General features: G+C 43.3%; 2 protein-coding genes across 13 annotated transcripts in view; one reads left to right on the top strand and one right to left on the bottom strand.

The window, feature by feature from the left end:
- MED15 (mediator complex subunit 15) overlaps positions 1 to 7,176 on the top strand; it is a 41,722-nt gene extending 34,546 nt beyond the window's left edge. For 6 of the 8 annotated variants that reach the window (XM_073312345.1, XM_073312350.1, XM_073312346.1 and 3 more), the window contains 8 exons: positions 675 to 802; positions 1,224 to 1,358; positions 1,737 to 1,800; positions 2,667 to 2,733; positions 3,492 to 3,652; positions 3,858 to 4,024; positions 5,362 to 5,460; positions 5,566 to 7,176. In XM_073312345.1, coding sequence (XP_073168446.1) covers positions 675 to 802; positions 1,224 to 1,358; positions 1,737 to 1,800; positions 2,667 to 2,733; positions 3,492 to 3,652; positions 3,858 to 4,024; positions 5,362 to 5,460; positions 5,566 to 5,702 — 958 coding nt within the window. In that variant the 3' untranslated portion in view covers positions 5,703 to 7,176. Of the gene's footprint in view, positions 1 to 674; positions 803 to 1,223; positions 1,359 to 1,736; positions 1,801 to 2,666; positions 2,734 to 3,491; positions 3,653 to 3,857; positions 4,025 to 4,505; positions 4,588 to 5,361; positions 5,461 to 5,565 lie in introns of those variants that run through there. The other 2 variants (XR_012155002.1, XM_073312344.1) reach the window with 2 other exon arrangements.
- Positions 1 to 20,682, bottom strand: part of CCDC74B (coiled-coil domain containing 74B) — a 53,625-nt gene extending 32,943 nt beyond the window's left edge. Inside the window, exons 1-10 of one of the 5 annotated variants that reach the window (XM_073312363.1) lie at positions 20,619 to 20,682; positions 19,573 to 19,833; positions 19,144 to 19,422; positions 17,174 to 17,218; positions 14,216 to 14,272; positions 13,468 to 13,618; positions 12,585 to 12,795; positions 12,371 to 12,453; positions 10,651 to 10,704; positions 6,559 to 8,642 (exon numbers count right to left, since the gene is read on the bottom strand). In XM_073312363.1, the coding sequence (XP_073168464.1) occupies positions 8,504 to 8,642; positions 10,651 to 10,704; positions 12,371 to 12,453; positions 12,585 to 12,795; positions 13,468 to 13,618; positions 14,216 to 14,272; positions 17,174 to 17,218; positions 19,144 to 19,422; positions 19,573 to 19,588 (1,035 nt within the window). In that variant the 5' untranslated portion in view covers positions 19,589 to 19,833; positions 20,619 to 20,682 and the 3' untranslated portion in view covers positions 6,559 to 8,503. Of the gene's footprint in view, positions 1 to 6,558; positions 8,643 to 10,650; positions 10,705 to 12,370; positions 12,454 to 12,584; positions 12,796 to 13,467; positions 13,619 to 14,215; positions 14,273 to 17,173; positions 17,219 to 19,143; positions 19,886 to 20,478; positions 20,556 to 20,618 lie in introns of those variants that run through there. The other 4 variants (XM_073312362.1, XM_073312360.1, XM_073312361.1 and 1 more) reach the window with 4 other exon arrangements.
- Between the last annotated feature and the right edge of the window lie 1,301 nt (positions 20,683 to 21,983).

Here is a 21,983-nt window from a genome sequence, read left to right as displayed (position 1 = left end):
CAGAAGCAGAAGGCCATGGCCCCTAAATCCAAGGCTTCTGCTTGGTTTCCAGAGAAAGGCCCCATCATGCTCCTGGGTTGATGGAGGAGTTATTCAGAGACCTCTGGAGTTAAAGACCTACTAACAAAATTCCGTCTTGCTAGAGTGAGTCTCCCACTAAGTCAAAATTCAGTGGTGTTAGCTTTGGAATCTTTACTGAATGCTGTAATCAGACCTTTCTGGCAGGGATTCTGAATCTTTACCTTGCACGAGTGTTGTTGAAACTGACAAAAAGCTGGGTCAGGCTTAGATTGTAAGCTGTCTGGGGGAAAGACCTGTTCGTGCTGCAGCTAGCGGCACAATGGGCCTGAGCAGTACAGTGACATAAGGGTGGGATTTTCCAAACCGTTCAGCATTGGCCTAACCTTGCTTCCGTCAAAATCCATGAGATTTTTACCAGGAACTTCCCTGGGAGCAGAGCTAGGTCAATGCCGAGCACTTTTGTAAATCCCACTCCCGTGCAGCTGGGTGGAATACACGCTCAAAGACAGTAGCCATCAGTGGGGTTTGCAGAATGCTGCAGCAGCACTCAGTAGAACATACCTGCTCAGACTAACCATTTCTTCTGCTAGCTTCTTACAGGCCACTTTGTCTTCATATTAAGTGTTGAGTTGACTTTCATTTCCATTCTTCAGCTCCGGCCCAGCCCCATCTCCCAGCAGCTTCCTCCCCAGTCCATCTCCTCAACCATCCCAGAGCCCAGCAGCTGCACGAACACCACAGAACTTTAGTGTCCCATCTCCAGGTCCTTTAAACACTCCAGGTAACTCCTATGGTCATCAGTAAGAACTGTACTGCGGAGCATGATCCAGTGATGCATCTTAGTAACTAAAACATACAGAGAGAAATCTGAGGCTGCATAGTTATGCCGTTGGCTCTACGGTGCTCTACCAGTGAGTAGTATTTCAGTGGTGGACTTGCCATCTGCGCTACATGTGCAGCAAGGAGAATATTCGAGTTTTGGAATTGTCTGATCTCATCTTTTTTTGTCATTGAATTACATGAGGGTTTTCATAATTTTCTGACAAAACCAAAATGGTAACCAGAAGGGGATGTAAAGGTCTGTTGACTCTGGGGTTTCATGCAGCTGGAAATCGCTAGCAACAGTTCATAAGCCAATGTCCTGCTTTGCCTGACCCCTCCTGACATGTGGTATATAATCTTCACCTTTTTGCCTGGTGCAGGAAATCCAAACTCTGTCATGAGTCCAGCGAGCTCCAGCCAGTCTGAAGAGCAGCAGTACCTGGAGAAACTCAAACAGCTGTCAAAGTACATCGAGCCACTTCGGAGGATGATCAATAAGATTGATAAAAATGAAGGTGTGGCCCCTCGTATTTTACTGTACGGTTCTCCCTGTCTGCCTGTGTACTGCTCTTTTAGGGGTTCTGGCGGACTAAGCCTGTCTATTGTTTTCCTTGCTCATGGTTGCAAAAACTTAACTCTGAAGCATGACAACATTTTCATCTCCAAATCCCTTTCTTTCAGGACCTCTCTTTTTCTTTACTATATCTAAACTTTTTTGGATACAGACTCTACCTCATGAAAAGATGGAGAATCACAGGTCTTTGCTACTTTCTCCTTAGATGGGTCATGTTTTCAGTTTTCCCAGCCTCCGGTTTTTGTGTTAATGACTGCAGAGCTGGAAGCTCTGCCTGCAATGAGTGCATTTCTCACTAGTCCTTTTTATTTTATTTCAGATAGGAAGAAGGACCTGAGTAAGATGAAGAGCCTCTTGGATATCCTGACTGATCCTTCAAAACGGTAACGTCCTTTTCTGTTTAGCTTGTGCGAGCACCTCCCCAGTGAACTCTCTTCCTCCCAAACCCACTGTCAGGAATATGAGAGAATACATAGGCTACCATGGAGTCCCAGATGAGGAGTGGTGTCCCAGACATTAGTCTATCATCTTGCGGCAACATGTAGTATCTAGACAGTTCTTAACTCTAATCTGAATTTCCTTGTTTTTGAAGACCCTCAATGTTGTTGTTTCACTAACTTTCTTTTATGTTGAGAAATCATGGTGGGCAAGAGGTTTAAATTTCAGAACCCTTTTTTTGCTGATTCATTCTGTGTTGCAACTTCTTTCTAAGAAGTTGTGCAAAATCCTGCCAAAAGATTTTACAATGTGGTGTCCCCTAAGACGCAGTATGGGATCTTTTGTGCACACAGTTTCATAGAAAGCTATTCAGTAAACTGATAAGTCAGGTGTGTTTTCTTCGCTGTAATACAGTCTATTTGAGCTAGTTGAAATGATTGGAGAAATCCACCTGGGTTAACTTCATTTTGCTGAAAACAGTCAGCTCTGTTTCACTTAGACATTGTGGTATTCATTCTTTCTTTCTCTATTAAAGTCCCTCCTTAATGTGCCCTTCAGCAAAGCCATTCAAGGATCCACGTAAGTTATTTAAAAATCTAAGCATTGGACCTTTATTTGCCAGAATGTTAGGTTTGAACCATGTGATCTAACTTAGAATTTAAGTTCCCTGAGGCAGAGCTACAGTTCCTGTTTTGAACAGCATCCAAGCATATCAGCACTGAAATAATGTGGACGGGAGGCTCAGATATCACAAAGTCCTCATCTTGGACAGCAGAGCAAATTGGGCTAATTCTTTCCTCTTCCTTTTCAGATGCCCTCTGAAGACTCTACAGAAATGTGAAATTGCTCTGGAGAAGCTCAAGAATGACATGGCTGTGGTAAGCAATGGGGTTTACTTTTCATCTTACTGGAGAGTAAGGCTGGCAGTGAATTCCACAGAGGGCACCAGTTTGGCAGAATTTTCCCATCTCTTTGTGTTCACAGTGCTGGACTGAGCAAGTAAACAGAAAACTGGTTAAACACTGGGCCATTCAGCAGGAATGTCCTCGTGTATACCTCTTAAAAATTATTCTGCTTACTGAACTTTCAAGTATTCATGCTTTGTACAAGCACCTAGGAATGGATCCTTGTTCTTGTCTTTAGCAGATGTCACCAAGACAGGATTTCTACATGAAAGATACTGACAGTGTCAGTTTTATTTACTATGGGCTTGTCTACATGGGGACAGTCAGGAAAATTAATCCCAATTATTTAAAGGTGTGAATGCAAAATAGATTAGTTAAACTGCATTAAACCCCTGTATGGACCTTCTCATTCAGAATTAAAGTGCTCTTAATTTCATTTAGCGTAATTCACTTTCAAAATTTAATTATGAATGAGTGTATCCATATATAGCTGTTTGATACAATTTAACCAATCCATTTCAAATTCACAGTTAATTTGAATTTACTTTACTGCGGGTATACGCGGGGATACTGAGGAAGTGTTTCTAGAGTAACACAAAACAGAGGTTAGAGGGATTCTTAAATGTATTGGAAATACTGTAGTGCAAGTTTGCATAATGAATCAAGGTGTCTCGTACAGACTATTTGTGACTGACAGCACATAAAATAAGATGTGCTTCTTTGTGCTTTAGCCCACGCCACCACCTCCACCAGTGCCCCCTACCAAACAGCAGTACTTGTGCCAGCCACTTTTGGATGCTGTCTTGGCAAACATTCGTTCACCAGTCTTCAACCATTCCCTCTACCGTACCTTTGTGCCAGCTATGACTGCGATACATGGCCCTCCAATCACGTATGTATCATTGGCCTTCTGTCTGTTGTCTTAAGAAAAATTAATTGTTTGGTTGAAACGTTGGAAGGATGGGCTGGCGTGATGGATATGTGCATGTTTCCTTGTCATCTGTAAAGTACTTGAGAAATCAATTTTGTTTGAAAAACGTGGACTTGGCATAACATGGTGCCCACTCTGAGTCCCTTTGTGGGTGTATTTTACGCAGGGCCCAGATGGCTTCCCCTCGAAAGCGTAAATACGAAGAGGATGAAAGGCAGACCATACCAAATGTATTACAAGGGGAAGTCGCAAGATTAAATCCTAAATTCCTGGTGAATCTGGATCCCTCCCATTGCAGTAATAATGGCACAGTCCACCTCATATGCAAGCTAGGTAAGCTAAAAAGAAATTAAGACTGTTTTCAAGAGGTGTTGATTTATTTTCTTGTGAATATGTACTGCTGTAAATCTTGCCAGCCTATAATTTCATCATGGTTTTTCTTTAGCTCGCCACAGTTGTGGCAATGCATAATGTACCCCAGATCAAGTAGCTAGATGTTTAAACCACTTACAGCTTTTTTTAGAAAGTGGGGAAATTATCTTAAAGCTAAATTATTCTCCACACCCCACCCCACCCCCCCAATCCCCAGTATCATGGTGTTGCTACTAAAAGAAGGCAGTATTATAGGCTGGTCTCTGAGTAAAATGCTGCTTTTTTAAGCTGAAATATGAGCAGTTTTTGTTGCTCCATGTGTGCATTTAATTGGTTCCCTAAATTGGGATCCAAGCAAACTCTCCAGGTAATCTGAATTCCTGATAGTATGAAGTGGCCTATTTATAAACATAACTACATTTCTCTCTCCTTGTATTTCAAGAAACTTGCTGTCTGGGATGTGAGAAATAAATTGGACTTGTCGGTAATTGTTGCCACTGTGGAAGAATCCCAAGAGTGAAACAGTACAGTATTTAATTGTACAACTGGATCTTGTTAGATTTCTGCTCCGCAGATGAAAAATTCTGCCTCTTGCACTGATGGGTGCAGCTTGCTGATGATAATTCTTCACCCTTAGCTCAAGCTCTGCTGGTGTTAGAAAATGGTTTAATGCCTAGTGTAGTCAGGACAAAAGTTTTCAGCACCCTAAAACATGATATTGGGACATTGAGGAATGGGGCCTGTCTAATTGTATTGAAAATGTTTTCCCAGCTGCACCAGCAGTTGTCACAGCTGGTGGTGTGAATGGGGAAGTGTGTGTAAGTCTTTGCCCTTCTCTCTCAACCAAGCAAGAATAGAGTATACCTTCATAGGAACTTGTTTTGCCCTTGGACAGAAAAAGGTAAAGTGGGTTCATTTTAGTGTGTACCAGACAAAACATGGGAAAGCTCTGGTCCTGGCTTACATGTGTAGTATGAACAGTACCTAGACATTTCATATTTAGGAAACCAAACTCAAATGAAGTACACCTCATGAAAGACGGAGACTGGTGAGATGCGTGGGGTGTGTTGTGGAGCTGGGAGTTCCAGATTGAGCTTCCAGCAAGCAGAGGCCATTTTTAAAGTGAGCTTTTCAGAAATGAAGACTCATAGCCATGGTTCCTCTTAAAGATTAGATCTAGTCCCTCCCTGTCCATTTCAGTATGTAATGTACAGACGTAGGGAAAACACCACACACAACTTACTTTGATGTCCTGATGGAAAATATCTTTTGTTAAAGTAAATGTGTTTGAATTCTAGATGACAAGAACCTTCCAAATGTCCCGCCATTACAGCTCAGTGTTCCAGCTGACTATCCAGATCAGAGCCCTCTGTGGATAGACAACTCTCGACAATATGGTATGGGGACAATAGGATAGCATCACTTTAAAAAGTGAGGGATCAATTTGTGATATTCAGTTGTGCAACTGTGTTTATCTGGGCTGTCTCCTTTTTCTTTTCCAGCAGCCAATCCCTTCTTGCAGTCAGTGTATCAGTACATGACATCAAAATTGCTGCAGCTTCCAGACAAGCATTCAGTCACAGCACTCTTAAACACCTGGGCACAAAGTATCCGTCAAGCCTGCCTCTCTGCTGCATAACTTCCTCCCCTTGTGAAATCATGAAGCAAAGAAGTTGGGTCTCGGCAGCTGGCCTCTCCCACGGCCACTGGAAGAATAACAGGCATTTTGGGAGGGAACTTCAGAAGAAAAAGCCTTATACTGTTTTGTTTCTAGGTGCCAGGTTCAATAGGGAACCTGGTGTTAGATTTAGATTTCATGCTTTTATCTTCTGCCTTTGTGGACTTTGCCAGCATTTTCACATATACAGAACATGTATATATGGTTCTTGAGACTGATGTATTAGGAGGGGCTTTTATTGTCTTCTTAGAGAAGAAATTATTTGTAGACTTCCATCAGGGAGTCTGAATGGTATAGAAGGGAGAGGGGAGAATGTCCTAATTTGCTTCAGACTTTGCCTGATGCCAGTATTCCTCACACTCTGTATGTTGTGTGACTTGATATTGCCCCAAGAATAAATTAGCTGCAGCTAGAATGTGCTCACAAACTTCCCTATGGTTGCAGGAGTCTGGTAATTTAATTTGGAGAAAGGGGAGAAATCGGGGCCTTTTTAGGGCATCCCTAATGCGTCAGATTAATCTGAATAATTATGTTTAGGAGGAAAACCAACCATAGGAAAATTTTTATAGCTTATTTTAAACACTACTTTGTATAAACGGTTTTTGGTTAGCACGGACCATGCATTTCTCACTCTTAGAAAGTCGGATGATCTGAAGGCGGGGTATTCAGTGTGCATGCTAACTGATTTCCCTGTGAGCTCCAAGTGTGTGTGCAGGGAAAATCAATTGATTGAATCATAGCAGCACTGTAAATGAATCCAGCAGGCTGCAGCTACTTATCTGCATTTATATTTACCAGGGGAATTGTATCTTACCTGGCATTTCTCTTGGGTGCTGGCTTCTTTGGGGAGTGATGCAACTCATGGGAAGTGTTTGCATATCCCACTCGCATCTATTTGTTTAAGAAAACTGAACACAGCTCAGGTCTAAGACTGACAATTGACCTTGCGTGCCTCGGGCACCGAGGGACACCCACCTGTAAAAGTATTACTGGTCATCTAAATTAGGATCAGAAGACTGATATCAGCTGCTGTGTTGTGAGGCAATGCAAATGAAGCCACTTGCCATAAGTAACTGGTTCCATACACAATGTGATTACATTTCAATCTGCCCTATCTTTGTAGTTCATTCACTCTTAATTCCTGGGTGTAAGGGAATTTCAGTGTCTCAAGTATTTCCATCACACCCTGCTCCATCCCCCAGTATTGTGCAACAGTCCCTGACAAGTAGCTGGACTCTTACAGTGGTGTCAAGAAATTGCTGTGACCTCTGTAAATCTGTGTGGTGTCATCGGTTTTAGGATGTTTTAAAATGTGGGTACTTAGTAAGCACTGATTGAGGCAGCCGAGTGGTATCAATATTTTGTACATGAACTAATGCATTATCTGTTTGTTTTATCGTAATAAATTTATTATTATTCCTGTGTTTGAAACTAACCTACTATCATTCCAATGTTAGTCCTTGGGCAACGGCTCTGCAGTGACCAAAGGCGGGTGCTTACTTCAGATATCCTATCAGGAGCCGAAATCTCTGCACCCAGAAGTGAGGGAGGAAAAATCACATATGGCACTACATTAGTTATCCTATGCTGCAGAATAGCAGCCAAGTTCATCATCAGCTGGAGGAGAGGTTCAAAAGATTGCTAAGGGAAATGTTATATAGAGGTGAAAGTTTTTTAATTTAGATCTAGCCCAGATCATTACTAACTTAATACCATTAGATGGGTGTCCAGGTGCTTTTGTAAAATGAGCTAGTGGACAGATGTTCATATCATAAAAGCTAACATCTCAGTTTGTTTCCCTGTTGTGCAGTCAGGTGAGAAGACAAGAATTGAACACACACACACCCCACCACCCCTTTTTAGATATTTTTAAGGAGCCTATCACTGTGGTGTTGACAATTGTAGGTCTGCTCCCTTGGAGATAAGGTTGTGATGCAGATCAGGAGCCTGGTATAGGGAATCTTGCATACTTGCTGCACATACAACATTCGTTTTCAGAGCAGTCAACCCACTATGTTGTTGTGAGTTGAATGGAAACTAGCCCATAGCAAAGATGAAACAATGGAATGTTACAGATTCTGAGTAAAGAGTGTGCAGCCTAGAACAGAGTAATATCTGAGCCCCCCATAGTTTCAACTGCCCTTCTGCTGCTGATCAGTGGGTCCTATACCTGCATTCAAAAAAAAATTCTGATACGACTACTGTAAATTCAGCTCCGTTCCCATCTAGCAGCTGTGCAGAGCTGTGAAATCTTGTCCTGCCAGGTAACATGACGTAGTATGTGGCTTCCAGCCTTTCCACTGATGGATTAGCAGTGATCTAGTGTTATCTGTAAAACTGTGCAGCCCATACCTGCATAAAAATAAATGTATGCTGCTTGTAAATAATCTCTGCCGGACTAGAGAAGTTTGTGGGACACTGCATTGACCTGATTAAAAGTGATAAGCATCCAATTTCCTAAACAGTAATCTCTTACAGGCTTTCATCATTAAGTTAACTCATCAAATATACATCCTGAAGAAATAAGGGAAACCACAGAAGGAATGAGGCAAAGCTGCAACAATAGATGCATAAGCTCTTTGTTCCTGAATAGAAGACACGGTGATTTCGTAATTAGTTTTTACTTGAAGTGGGGAGATAATAGCAGCAAACCAATCTAAGCTGAACCTACAATGTAAACTCAAACATATACTGGGAGTGCTGTAGCTACTGGAACACTTTTAAGGAGAAGAGATCTGGAATGCAGTTGCTGAACAACCAGACTAAAGCACAGTCCGACGAAGACGGCTTCTTTGAATAGCTTGAGTTCTCTTCTGTCTCTCGGCAAAACTGTTTCCCAGTGTTTGCTTCAGTGCTGGCAGAACTGCCCTTTCAGCAGCTGGCAGTGGAGTTATAATCAAACTGGAGATAAGAGTTGGAGACAGAGGAATGATTGGCAATGTGATGATTTTAAATCACTTTCTCTTTACCAAGGTCTACCAGATTAGGGTCACCTTCCACATTAGTCACCCCAGTGATTCTACATGATGGATGGACTAACCTCTGCAGTGCTCTGTCCCACTGATTTAAATTTCTGTAGTAAGAACTCTCCCTAGCCTTCAGAGTGCTTAACAAATTATTTTTCTAGTAAAGTGAGGAAAAGATGACTTTCAGTGCAGTTTCATGGGATGGAAGTGTGTGTGGAGCCCTTCTGGTAGTGAGTACCCCGTCACCATTAGGAGGCATAGCAGCTTTTTTGATAAGTCCCTCAGATAGATATTTCCCCATCTGTAAAATGAAGGTATTGATACTGACCTTTGTAAAATGCTTTGAGATCAACAGATGAAAAGCGCTATTATTTTAAGTGTGAATGGCTCGTTATCTGCCAAGTCCAAGTCCAGGATTCTGTTTTCCTGTTACACTGAGTGCATGAAGCTGGGTTTCTTGCTTTGCTTTTACTAGCTGACATCACATGTTATAGGAGAGACTAGTCCTGTTTTTGGGGGCTAATAAGCAGCTAAAGGAGGGACCTGATTTTTTTTCAGTACAAAAAACTAAACTTCCCTATTTCATGAAAGAAGTGAGATCCTACAGTTTAACTTGCAGAAAAACCTTAATAAACACTTCACTTCAACTTTTAAAGAAACATAGCTGTATCTGTCACCTGTGTTTTGTAAATAGTGTTTGTGTTGTGTTTGCAGCATCTGCATGAAAAGATGTATTAAGGGGGAGAGTTTAGAATCTTTATTCCTCCTATTAGCTCACAGGTGGGGAACTTTGTTAATTGGCTCTGTTATCTTGACAGCATTTTGGCATGGAGGAATGGAGAAAGCCCATCCACAGGATGAATCCTGGGCTGAGCTTTTGCCTTCTTAAAAGGGCTTGTATGACTTATTGTATACTTGTTTGTGTACTTTGAAGATGGCAATAATCATAGTCTAACCCAATGATTTGTCTTTTCTTGTTCAAATGACTGGGTAAGATCAGAGTATTGCTTTCCTATTTCCCTTTTATGCAGTCCTCACAAAATAGAGTACTGCTTTTAAATCCTATTGCAATCTAAAATTCAAATTGCTGTGTGACTGATTCCTCTGTGGCAATGGAAAAGTTACATGTGTGTAATCTCATTATGGATAGAACTTGGCCTTGCATTCAGATCTTAACAAATAATTCTGAGGTGGATGCCAGAAAATCTTAATCCATTCTTCCTTCAGCACTGCAGAGCCACCCTAGCTAATGGCACTAAAATGTTATTAGCAGACTTGACTCTGAAAATATAAAAGGAAGGTCTGAGTAAAGATGATGACTGGCTATTTTTCACAGTGGAACCACACTTTAATGTCCTGCCTCCTTGAGAGAGGTTTTTGTTGCCTCTGACTTAGCATACATATAGGATGTTGCTGAGCTCTGTGATCCTTGGAGAAAAGTGAGTGTCCCAAGGGACTACATCAGCATTAGATGTTTGACAGAGAAGCCACAGGAGGCAATACAGTCCCTATTACCTGAGTCCTGTGTGTAGAACTCTGTGAAAAAGAGGCTGGTAGTGTGAACATGCAAAAGCAACCCTCAAAGAATTAGTGATTAAAACACTTTGTGCAGCTTCCTCTGTGGCTATAGTAAGGCACTGAAAATAAGCTAGATAGCTGCAGTGATCTCATCTGAAATCTGACTATCTCCTGAGCAGGGCATATGGATTGATCTTTAGGCAATCATGACCTTAAGTGGGGAGAGGCTTGTGGCTGATGATAAAGTTGAAGGTGAGATGGGGAGAGGGGGGAAACCAGTAATAGGCTTGTTTTTAACTTCATGATTAATACTTAATTGCTAAAGGTATCACATGCTTGACTCAACAGCTGATTACATTACAGATGTACTAGCATGGGCTTTTTCATGAAGTGTCTTAATCTCTAAAGAAAGTAGAAGTACTTACCATTTCTTAGATGTATCTTTTAGCATTTTGGGTAATCGTGAAACTTCTTGATTCCTAAATCAAAAAAATATTTGCAGATATGATACCTTGGCTACTTCACTCTATAGCATAGTAGCAGAGCATTGATTGATTGTGCTGGCCCTGTGTAACCTGGATTTGAAAACAACATAATAAATCTTGCGGCATATGAATGTTGAACCTAGAGAACAGGAGAAGCTGCACCACCACAGAATCTGGACAGGGCAGTCGTACAGAATGATCTAGCTTATGTGATAAGCTGGGCCCATTCAATCAAAATGCATCTTAACACAGCCAAGTGCATAGTTATACATCTAGGAACAAAGAATGTAAGCCATACCTATGGGGATTGTATCCTAGAAAGCAATTACTCTGAAAAGGAGTTAGAGGTCATACAATTCAACATGGGGTCCCAGTGCAATGCTGTGGAAGATGGCTACAGTGCAATCTTTGGATGTATAAATGGGATTAGATGGCATTGATGAGATATACTGGCATAGTATGTATAGTTCTGGTGTCTGTGAAATAATTGGGAGTGCAGGAAGGAGCCAGTGTATAAATACCTTCACACAGAAAAAATACCGGATACTAAAGGGCTCTTTAATTTAGCAGAGAAAGGCATAACAAGAACCAAAGGCTGGAATCTGAAGTCAGACAAATTTTGTTACAGTGAGGATGATTAACCATTGGAACCAACTACCCAGGGAAGTGGTAGATTCTCCATATGTTGATGCCTTTCTGGAAGACATGTTTTAGTCAAACAAGTTACTGGATTCAATATAGGGGTAATATGGTGAAGTTTAATGGCTTCTGGTAGTCAGGCTAGATGATCTTTTGGTACCTTCTGCACCCCTTGTTAGTTGGCTGCTCCAAATGCTACTCCTACAGACCTACTACCCTTCTAGAGTTTTAACTGGAGAACTGTTGTGGCAATAGTACGGGGGATGGGTAAAAGGTAAGGGAAATCTGTGTAACTCATGATTTTTTTGTTGCCCTTGTAATCTCTTGTCTAGACAGCAACAGTTCTTGCCCTGAAGAGCTTACAATATATTTATATACCACCTACTACAATACAGCCCTAAACCCAAAGGGGGTCTGTAAACAGTACCACAATATAAATAAAATCATATTACTTAAAATAAACATAAGCCTTCAAACCATGAATCCCTCTGAATCTTTCAGAAATGCCCATATGTCTGACTTTCAGTTGGATTGAGTAGTCTGTTAACCAGGTGTCTCAACTCCTCGTAGGATGATATCTTAAATGATTGTAAGTGCTCTGAAAGAACAAACTGACAACCTTGTCTACCTGCACCCTAAGTTTATGGACACTTATCTCCTGTTAGGTTAGTGCTGTTAACAACTGTGTGCAGTAGTCTTGTTATAATACAGGATTTTGCTGCTTGTGTGTAGAGGTATATTAAGGCAGATATCGTTTAAATCCTCTCAATTCACATTAACAGATCGCATTCTGGAAAGTTTGAGAGGGGTAGAGGTGGCTCAAAGATAAATCACAAGGGAAAGTTAAGGAAGGAAGCCCTACAAAGTCAAAGCTCGCTAATGACCTCTATATAGGCACCTTGCATATGGCCTCTATTCTGCAAATTCACTCCAATAGAAAGTAGAAAGGGAACTAGCGAACTCAGCTACAATCTGTCTAATACCCGAGCCTTGAACCATAACTCAGAACAGCTTAGCTTACCCAATCTGGCTGGCTAGCAGATAGTCTTCAGGAATCCTTTTGTTCTTGTGGATGTCCTCCAGATACGATTTCAAATACATCAGCTGAAGGACAGAGAGGAGAAAATAACCTTTCTGCTTGCCTCTGAAAATCTATTTCCTATTTCGTCACCACAAATTTACTGTATCTTAAAAGCTGCGAATAAGGTAGACTGAGCTGGGGTCAACAGCCTCACCTCTTGTGCCTGAATGTGGTTGATGTTCCATAGCTGGTGAATGACAATCTCACACTCTTCCAGTGTAGGTGGTTTTCGGATGTGGGAGGGGAGAACATTTACCAGGAAAGGGTTGGAGGAGGCTGGTGGTACCTGAGTGTGCCCAGATCTAATCTGGCTTGGCAGTGAAAGTACTGGAGATGTAATTCTATCAGAGACTTCTCTGTCCTCTCTAGATCACAATTAAGGAATAAAAGAATCACAAGGGAAATGGATTAAATGTCTAAATATTTATTGCATTTACCTTGCCAAAACATTTGTCAAACATTGATTAAGACTCTCAAGAGCGTGGTGGTACAGGTAGGTATTCTACTTATTTCACAAGTGGGAAATGAAGGAAACATGGCAGGTCCAGGAATCTTAACTCTACAAGATCACATCCTTCTCTGTAGCTAAACTACTTTCTGTGTCCTCTGTCTAGAATGGTGCATGGCAGTACACTTTATGCCTGAGTTTTTCCTTTGAATTAATTAGCACTTCTATGCCCACTACAATCACAGAATCATAGAATATCAGGGTTGGAAGGGACCTCAGGGGGTCATCTAGTCCAACCCCCTGCTCAAAGCAGGACCAATCCCCAATTAAATACATAATGACAACTCAATTGAAAACTTTACCCCCAAAGAGCTTCTTAAGTACCCCTGCTAGAATCAGTTGCTCACTGTAATTTATTCTTAACCCTCATAAATTTGTATTTTACATTACTTATATTTCTAAGATATGCAAGGTGCATGTGCACCATCAGTGGGATCCACATGGTCAAAGACTCAAAAAAGAACACACACAGCCCAGAAACCTCAAATGAGCTGCCTACAATTGCTGTATTCGGATAGCTTGCTCATACCTAGAAAAAACCTCCTCTTGTGGCTTCTCCACCTTTGGACAGGGAGGCTCTGGTTCCCCTTGTACCACGTTGATCACCTGTTCTTCTGTATTCAGTTTTTGCTTTTTGGGCTGGTCCATCAGCTGCCTGTTTGTCAGTGAATACCTAGAAACTGCAACAGCAGCAGCTGTTAGACAAAATATGAAGGGGAGAGGGAAGGGGGATGGGTGTGCACGCATTACAGGCCAGGCCAGAGACCTAACAGCTTGCAGATATAAGTTTTAAGTACCCTTATCTCCACAGTAGTTCAAGGTATTCCATGCTCTTAGGCTTTATTTTGTGAGCTATTGAACAGCTTCATTGTAGTTTAGCTTATTTTAATCCTTTAACACAGTGTCAAGAAATCCTACTTTACTATGTTAGCACTAACAACCATAAATTAGAAGCAGCCCAAACGTAGGCTTTGCTCTCCCAATTTCTTAGCAACTCAGTCATAATGTAAAAGGGATTATAAATGTGTGTGCAAGCACACATGATCCAAATAAGTGGAAAACAGTTATACTAGGACTCCTGATCATCATCAAGAGCCGTAAGAAGAGAGATTTGAAACAAATCTGATAGGTATTCAGACTTTTACATTGTTGCCTGTTTCTATATCTAGGCCTAGATATTTTCATTTAATAATAATTTATCTTCCCCTCCTCTAATATATGCAGTTACTAGTCCTGCTACCCCGAAAGTTAAATCTTGCAGTTTTAAGCTATCTTACCTGCTGAACCTTGCCTTGAAAGCAACTTGTCAAACAAGGTGGGAGTTAAATTATCACCTGCAAAGAAGAATAAGTGATGAATTGGGCATTATGATCATAGAACTGACCAGCGAAGAGGCTATATTATCCTCAGTTTAGAATAGGAAACACAGGTAAACTATTTAAAGTCTGCAGAGCCAAGGCTCTCTACATGCAGGATTGCTGAGAGCAGCCTGCAATGTAACTGTTTCCCATAGCACCAGAACAGCTCCTTGGTTTAACCAAGTGGGAGTGTTTTCTGCACTCAACATGGAACACAATGTGATCACAAAGACCTGGATAAAATCACTGAAGGTTGATCTATAAAAGGGAGGGATGCTCAGGGGCAAGGTTAAGCAACTAGGAACACTGAAGACTGACTGCTGCTTATTGGTGGAGTTTGTCCACCCGTGGTCACAGTAGTTGACTATTGCAAGGTACGCCTGGAATCCTGACTGCACTTGTATACTCAGGTAGTAGTGGTGGCTCATTCAGTTCTCTGCAGTTAACTTAGAGGCTGCAGCCTTTCTTTACTAAAACTGATCTCACTATGATCAGCCATGTTTTTTGTCCCCTCTCATCTGGACAACTTCCATCTACTACTTTGGCATACCTTGGAAGCTTCGGCTAAGGCAGAATGTGAGATATCCTATTTGCTTACGTATGAATCAGCAGAAGCATATTAACGTGCAGTGAAATACACCAGTCCCCATCTGCTTCTGAATGAAGTTCAACATGCTTTTTAATCTATAGAGGTTCCGGACAATGATTTTCTAGTCATAGGTCCAGCATTTAAAGTCCTCCAGATGAATGTTGAAGGGTTGTCTTCTGCCAAGCAGGAACTTATTGATGTTCTGGCAAAAGAAGTTCTAGCTGACATTATTTGTTTACAAGAAAATCTCATCATGCTGAATGAAGCACATTGGTTTAAGATAATTGGTTACAATGTTGTCACCATCTTCATGCAAAACATGGTTGAGCCACGTACACCCACAGTGATATATCAGATGTTGTCCATGTTGAATATTCACCTTTTCGTGACACAATTAAAGTTGGTGGGTTTCAAATCACGAATGTATAAGCCACTGGGTGAAACATGGACTCCACATGTTCTCCCAAGGCTTAAGCATGCAGCCGCGTATGTTGGCGACTTTACTAATCATCACAGCAAGTGGGGTTATGCGACTGCAGACCCAAATGGTGAACAACTGTTGGAGTGGGCAACAAATAATGATCTTGCATTGGTCCATGACCCTAAGCAGTATGGTACCTTCCATTCCACATGCTGGAATAGGAACTACTGCCCAGATCTGTGCTGGGTCATATCGTTTGCCAATCACGCATTAGCCAGCGGCGTGTACTGTACTTAATGATTTTCCACATAGCCAATGCTGTCCTCCTTTGATTCAGATGGGAATGCGTCCTCCATCTGCCAACTATAAGGAGTGTACCAAAGCCTAGATGGAACTTCTGGAAGGCACATTGGGGCTCCTTTACAGAGTATTTAAAATGGATCGTCGTAACCATCCCATTAACCATCTCCAAGGAAGATGCAAACCGTTGTTTCTGTTGTCCTTTTTAAAGCTGCAAGTGCAACAATTCCACGTGGCTTCCAACCAGTGTACATTCCATGTTTGAATGAGGGTGTGCAGACTTGCTGATGCAGTTTGAGCAGTCAGGTGATCCGGAGATTGCAGACCATCTTACGGAATCATTGGATGCCGCTTACTGGACTCAAAGAGAGGAAGCGACAGTGGTGCTTGACTTTACGTGGTCAAGCCGGAAGAGCTGGAGTTTAATTCGTTAACTAGGTGCGGCTCAAATGCCCATGTACACAAAGCAAGTCAGCAGTTACTCCAAATCAGAGTGCCAGTCATCTGTTGAGGTTGCCAAAGCTCCTGGTGACAGAGTTGTCAAATGCCAGGTACGTGACAAATGGCAACATTTCCTAAGAAGTAATCCTGCCGATAGTAGGATGGAGCCATTCACTAGTCTGGAATTGGATAAAATGCTGAACGATTTAAAAACCGGTTCATCTCCTGCATATGATAGATTGCACCTGAATTCATGAAAACATCTGGGTCCTCACGCTCAGGAATGGCTTGTTCAGTTTTTCAACAGACTTCTGCAGGAATCCAGACTGCCTAGAATCTGGTGCCAAGTGAAGGTCATTGTCTTGCTGAAATCTGGGAAAGATCCACATTTGCCTTCAAGCCACAGACCAATTTCACTTCTGAGCATCTGTTTTAAGGTGCTTGAGTATCTGATTTCACAAAGAAGGCATAAGTGGAAGGCATGCTGGGACCAGAGCAGGCTGTTTTTTGCTGTGGTACTAGTACATGTGATCAAGTAATCGAAAATGGCTTCCAACATCAGCTGAAGACTGTTCAGTTTTTCTTGAACTGACCACGGCATACGATACGGTTTGCACATTGGCCTTTTGGTGAAATTGTCCAGAACTATGCCAAGTTGGTTTGTATGTGCAATGGCTCTGTTTTTGAGAAATCACCATTTCCATGTGCATATTGGTGATAGAACAAGTACTTGGATGCACCAGAAGAATTGGCTCCCGCAAGGATCAGTATTATCTCCTACATTATTCAACTTATATTCGAATGACCTACCATATACCGGCTCTTGTAAGTTTGTTTATGCAGACAATATATGTCTCGGCACTCAGTCACACTCCTTTGACATACTTGAAAGTGTTTTGAATGAAAATATGTACACAGTCTTCAGTCGCCAGAGAGCTAGAACATTTCCGCATTGCAGAGGGGAGGCGACACTTCCAAGATTCTCTCTCAGGACTGGGAAATGGACAAAGCACCAAGGCAAAATGTTTATTAATAATAAAATTAATAAGGGGAGACAAAGGGACTTCTAGGGGATAAGACACTTACTAGATCATCCTACTTCTAGAACAGTAAAAGCATAGCCTACCTTTTAGCTGCAGCGACTGATTCATTATGAGTTTATAATGAAGCTCTGTAATCAAATGAGAACACAATTTTTAGTTTGAGCTCTCTCCATACCCCCTTAACTTCCCTTTTCCCATTGTAGAATAAAGCTAGGCTTGCTCCTAGAGAATGTCACTCACATCAGCTTTCAATATTTCTGATAGACTGAAATTTTTTTCATTAAAAATGTACAATAAACATATGGGCTCAAAGGGTGAGGGAGTAACCGTAATGTGAAACCTAAGAGTGGATATTATTTAAATAATATTGGGAAGGAGGTAGAGAGTGGAAGTAGAGTTACAGAAGACAAATTTTTTCAGTAGTTTTAAGACAAGTATGCACACAGAAGTATAGCATAACTCAGGTCACACTGAATGAAACCAGTTTGTGTATTCTGCACTATGAACAAGGGTTTATAACTAGCCCAAACATCTAGCTCAGGAGTGGGGCAAACTTTTTGGCCTGAGGGCCACATCTGAGTATAGAAATTGTACGGAAGGCCATGAATGCTCATGAAATTGGGGTTGGGGTATGGGCTCTGGGGTGGGGCCAGAAATTATTTCAGGAGGGGGCTCCTTGCTGGGGGGTATGCGGGCTCTGGCTGGGGATGAAGGGCTTGGGGTGTAGGAGGGTGCTCCGGGCTGGGGGGAACGTGGGCTCTGGCTGGGGATGCAGGGCAGGGGGTTGGGTTGCAGGGGAGGGGGATGGCACAGGGGTGCAGGCTCTAGGTGGCACTTACCTCAAGCAGCTCCCGAAGCAGCAGCATGTCCTCCTCCTGCTCCTACGCGGAGGTGCAGCCAGACAGCTCTGCAGCACACTGTCACAGCCGTACACACCGCCCCCACAGCTCCCATTGGCTGGGAACCACAGCCAATGGGAGCTGCATGGGTGGCACATGGGGCAGTGTGCAAAGTGGAGCCCCCTGGCTGGCCCTATGCGTAGGAGCCAAAGGGGGCACATGCTGCTGCCTCCAGGAGCCAGCAGAGCAGGGCAAACCCCAGATGCCATTCCCCAGCGGGAGCTCGAGGGCCAGATTAAAACAGCTGGGGGGCTGGATGTGGCCTGTGGGCCGTAGTTTGCCTACCCCTGATCTAGCTACTTTAAGCTCTAAAGAATGTACTGATGTTACCATGAATGTAAAGTATTTTTTTGTTGTCCAGGTACAAGCTTTGAACTGTTTTGTCAATTTTCTCATGGTTGGATTTCTTGTAAACCAGCTGTGCTCAAAATTAACCAGTCTGTCATACTGACACTTTTTGCCTACATCTCTTATTGACAAAATACCCCAACCCTGATCTGGAGAAACAATCAACAAGACAGGGGCCACATTCTCTCTACAAAGATTCAGTCAATAGCTTCTCTCAAGGATGACAAGAATGCTAATTTAAATGGTATTTTTGTAATGTGAACACTTGTCCAGCAGAAACTAAACTTGAGATCACACCAGCTGATTTCAGATGTACTACTATATATCTATCCCCCGGTAAACTGAAATGGTGGCCTACTAGGTGTGAAAGACTAATTTCATTACCTTTCCCCAAGTTATCCAGTCCCCTATGCCTTTTCAGGCTTTGGAGTCCGTAACTGACCAGATTTGTCTTTGAGCTTTTGTTAGCCTCACAGTCAAAATCATTAGAATTCCCTTCTTATATCCCCTGTTATAGTCTAAGTGTTGGGAAATATTTTCTAACAGTTTCAAAACAAAACTCTTGTGAAAAGGATAAGGAATGGTAGGCCTAAGCAAGTGGCATCAGGGATCTCTTTAAAGAGATGACACGGAAGAAGAAATGTGGGGATGCAAAAGCAAAACCTACATGCATTGTAATTAATTCATAACTTAGCATGTTGAGGAAAAAGATATCAAAGATTTCTCGACTTGCAGTGACAACTCTCCAATCTCTCATCTAGTGCCTCTAGAATCTACACAAAGTTGTATATGGAAAGTCACCTCACCTTTGTTTTCCCTTTTGAGATATTCAATTTCCTCATGAAGCTTCCTTAGGGTCTCAGCATGCTGCTGTTGTAGGAACTTCAGGCTTCTCTCCAAGTCCATGACTAGTTTATGTGAGTCTTTGTTCCAGACTTCAACAGACTGGGACTGAGAGAGAGGCTGAGGCCCCTCGTTATTCTGGATGCCAAGTTGAAGATGGCTTGATTTATCCAGTCCTACTCTTGACCACTGTGGTAGGTTCCCCAGCGGAGGCAAACTGGTATTGTACATCCCCAAAGGTCCTGATACAAAAGTTGTTTTCAGACTAGGGTTATGTGGGCAGCCTACAGCTTCTCAGTAAAGTAGCTGAGGAAATGCCACTGAAGTTGAACAAGGGTCAGTGACCACGTTTAATGTGCTTCAGTCTCTATGAGGTCAGGCCTTGTATGTACCTTGTGCCCCTGGCATGCAAATGTGCCTTTACTATGACCCTGGCATCATGGGTTTGGGGGGTGTCTCCTCAGGACTTGGCTCTGACACTGGGCTTGTGTTCACTGTCTCTGATGGAGGGAGTGGACTATGGCTCTGTGTGCCTCTGCTCTACGTAACTTGCCCTCACAGGGGAATGGGGATGGGGCAGGTATCACTACCCAAAGCCTCCCCACGGTCACCAGCCATTTCTGCACATGACCCTCAAATTTACAGCTGCCAACCTAGAATGTGGGGGTGGGGGGAAGAGAACAAGAATGTGAGCTTAGTAAGCACGGAGCCAGCAGGCTGGAACTTGCCCCCCCCTTCACACCCCACACACCCAGCTCAGCTCCCCCTCCTTCCCCCTCCCCTCTCAGCCCACCACATACACATCCTGGGCTCAGCCACCCCCACACATATACACCCTTGGGCCCAGCCAACCCCCGACCTCTCGCCCCACGCTAAGGCTCAGACACCCCCCCCGACCTCAGCCAGCCTCGCACCCGTAGCCCCAGTTTCGAACCCACCAGCTCCTCCCCCCAAAAGCCCGCTGGTAGACGTAGCCTTGCCCCCCCTCCCCCTCCACGCGGCCTGGGCTCCTCTTTCCGCCCCGCTCTCCTCAGGCCCGGCGCCTGCTGTCAACGTTCCCATGGAGACAGGAGCACACCACAACGCCGGAGCGGGCGCCGCCCCTCTCAGAATGGTCTCGTCCGAGGGGTGCGGTGGAGGGGCTCTCCCCCTGCCCCCGCGGCAGGGTGGTACCACCCACCTGGGACAAGGCCGGCGCTGGGCTCCTGCTGCCTAGCCCAGGCGCGGCCCGTTGGGGGAGGGGATGCGCAGGGGCTCGGGTCCCGTTCCGAGACGCTTAGACAGACAGAGCCTCTTACCTGACAGTCGGGGCCTGGGGCTTGCAGAGAAGGGAGGCCAGGGGCTGCTAGACCCATCCTCAGCCCCTGGCACTGCCAACCCCCCCCCCCCCCCCCCGCCGCAGTCTGCCTCCTGCAGGCTGCAAGCCACAGAACCTCACCCATCATCCATTCCTGTAGCAGGCCCATAACCTCGGGCTGAGTTACTGAAGTCCTCAAATCTTGATTTAATGACTTCAAGTTACAGAGACTCTCATTCAAACCAGCACGTGACCCACGCTGCACCCTGCAAAGGAAGGTTAAAAAAAAAAAAAAAAAAGCCCAGGCTCTCTGCCAATCTGACTTGGGGGGAAATTCCTTCCAAACCTCAAGCATGATGATCAGTTAGAATCTGATGATATGGGCGAGAGCCACCAGCCAGACACCTGGGAAATAATTCTCTGTAGTAACTCAGAGCCCTCCCCCATCTCTGGCCATAGGAGATATCGGCTAATAGCAGTTGCAGATGGCCTTATGCCATTAGAGGCAATCTCCTTTATAAATTTATCAAGCTCAGTCTTAAAACAAGTTAGTTCTAGGACTGCCTTCCAACTGTAGGGGAGGGAGAGGACAGACTGACTGGGACTTCACTCCTCTGATGGTTAGAAACCAATCTTCACTATTGTCTGCCCATTACATCACTGGTAGCTGCCCTGCCCTCCCTGGCTAAGAATGGCAGTATTTGAGAGCATAGGGATCAATGCTGCCTTGACAGGGAAAAGGACCAGACCTCCCAAAGGCTTTTCTGCATTAGCTTATGGTGCAAGAAAGTTTACATTTCTTATTCTGCTTTTGCCCTAAAGCTTCTCCTCTTCCGTACCACTTTTAAAGATGTGTTAGTGAATTTCATGCTCAGCAGTAAAAGCGCAGTGCTTGCTACACAAAGCTATATGCACCAGTACTGTGTTAGTCCAAGTCACCTGGTGCAGAAGCCAGCAATCATGTGACAATATGATTTGAATGTGACAATGGACAAGTGTTATTTATACAGGCTCGTAGGTGGGTAAAATCCTTTACAGATAAAATGAGAAGTGACAAATCTCTGCCCAGAGGATATTATGTGGTACCTTACATCTCACTACTGCAAGGTGTATTTAATCCTTTATCCCACAAGTGCCACAACGGCACCTGACAGCAGTGTATTTCAGGGGAGAGCGCGTTAAACTAACTGATTCCTTAAACATATTTTCTGTTTAAACAAAGAAGCTCAGTTTACTTTGGTTTAGTTGGTGACTCTTTTCTAAAGTAGTTTGTTGCTAGGAAGGTAGCACATTTGTAAAAAATGAAACGTGAGCGATTTTGAACCCAGGGCTACAGATCAGAGGCCTGAACATACTTCCTTTATGCCATCTACCAGAACAAATTGCGGTACTAGAAAGAAACTGACAAAATCTTACTAAAAATAAATGCATAATACAGTACTCACTATTTCACTTACACACACTGCAACACAGTCCTGCTCAAAAAGGTTTAACACAAAACACACT

The sequence above is a fragment of the Lepidochelys kempii genome, chromosome 15 (assembly GCF_965140265.1).
Source record: "Lepidochelys kempii isolate rLepKem1 chromosome 15, rLepKem1.hap2, whole genome shotgun sequence".
Lineage (NCBI taxonomy): Eukaryota > Metazoa > Chordata > Testudines > Cheloniidae > Lepidochelys > Lepidochelys kempii.
Note: the sequence above shows the minus strand (reverse complement) of the source record. Positions and strands in the feature narration are given on the sequence as shown.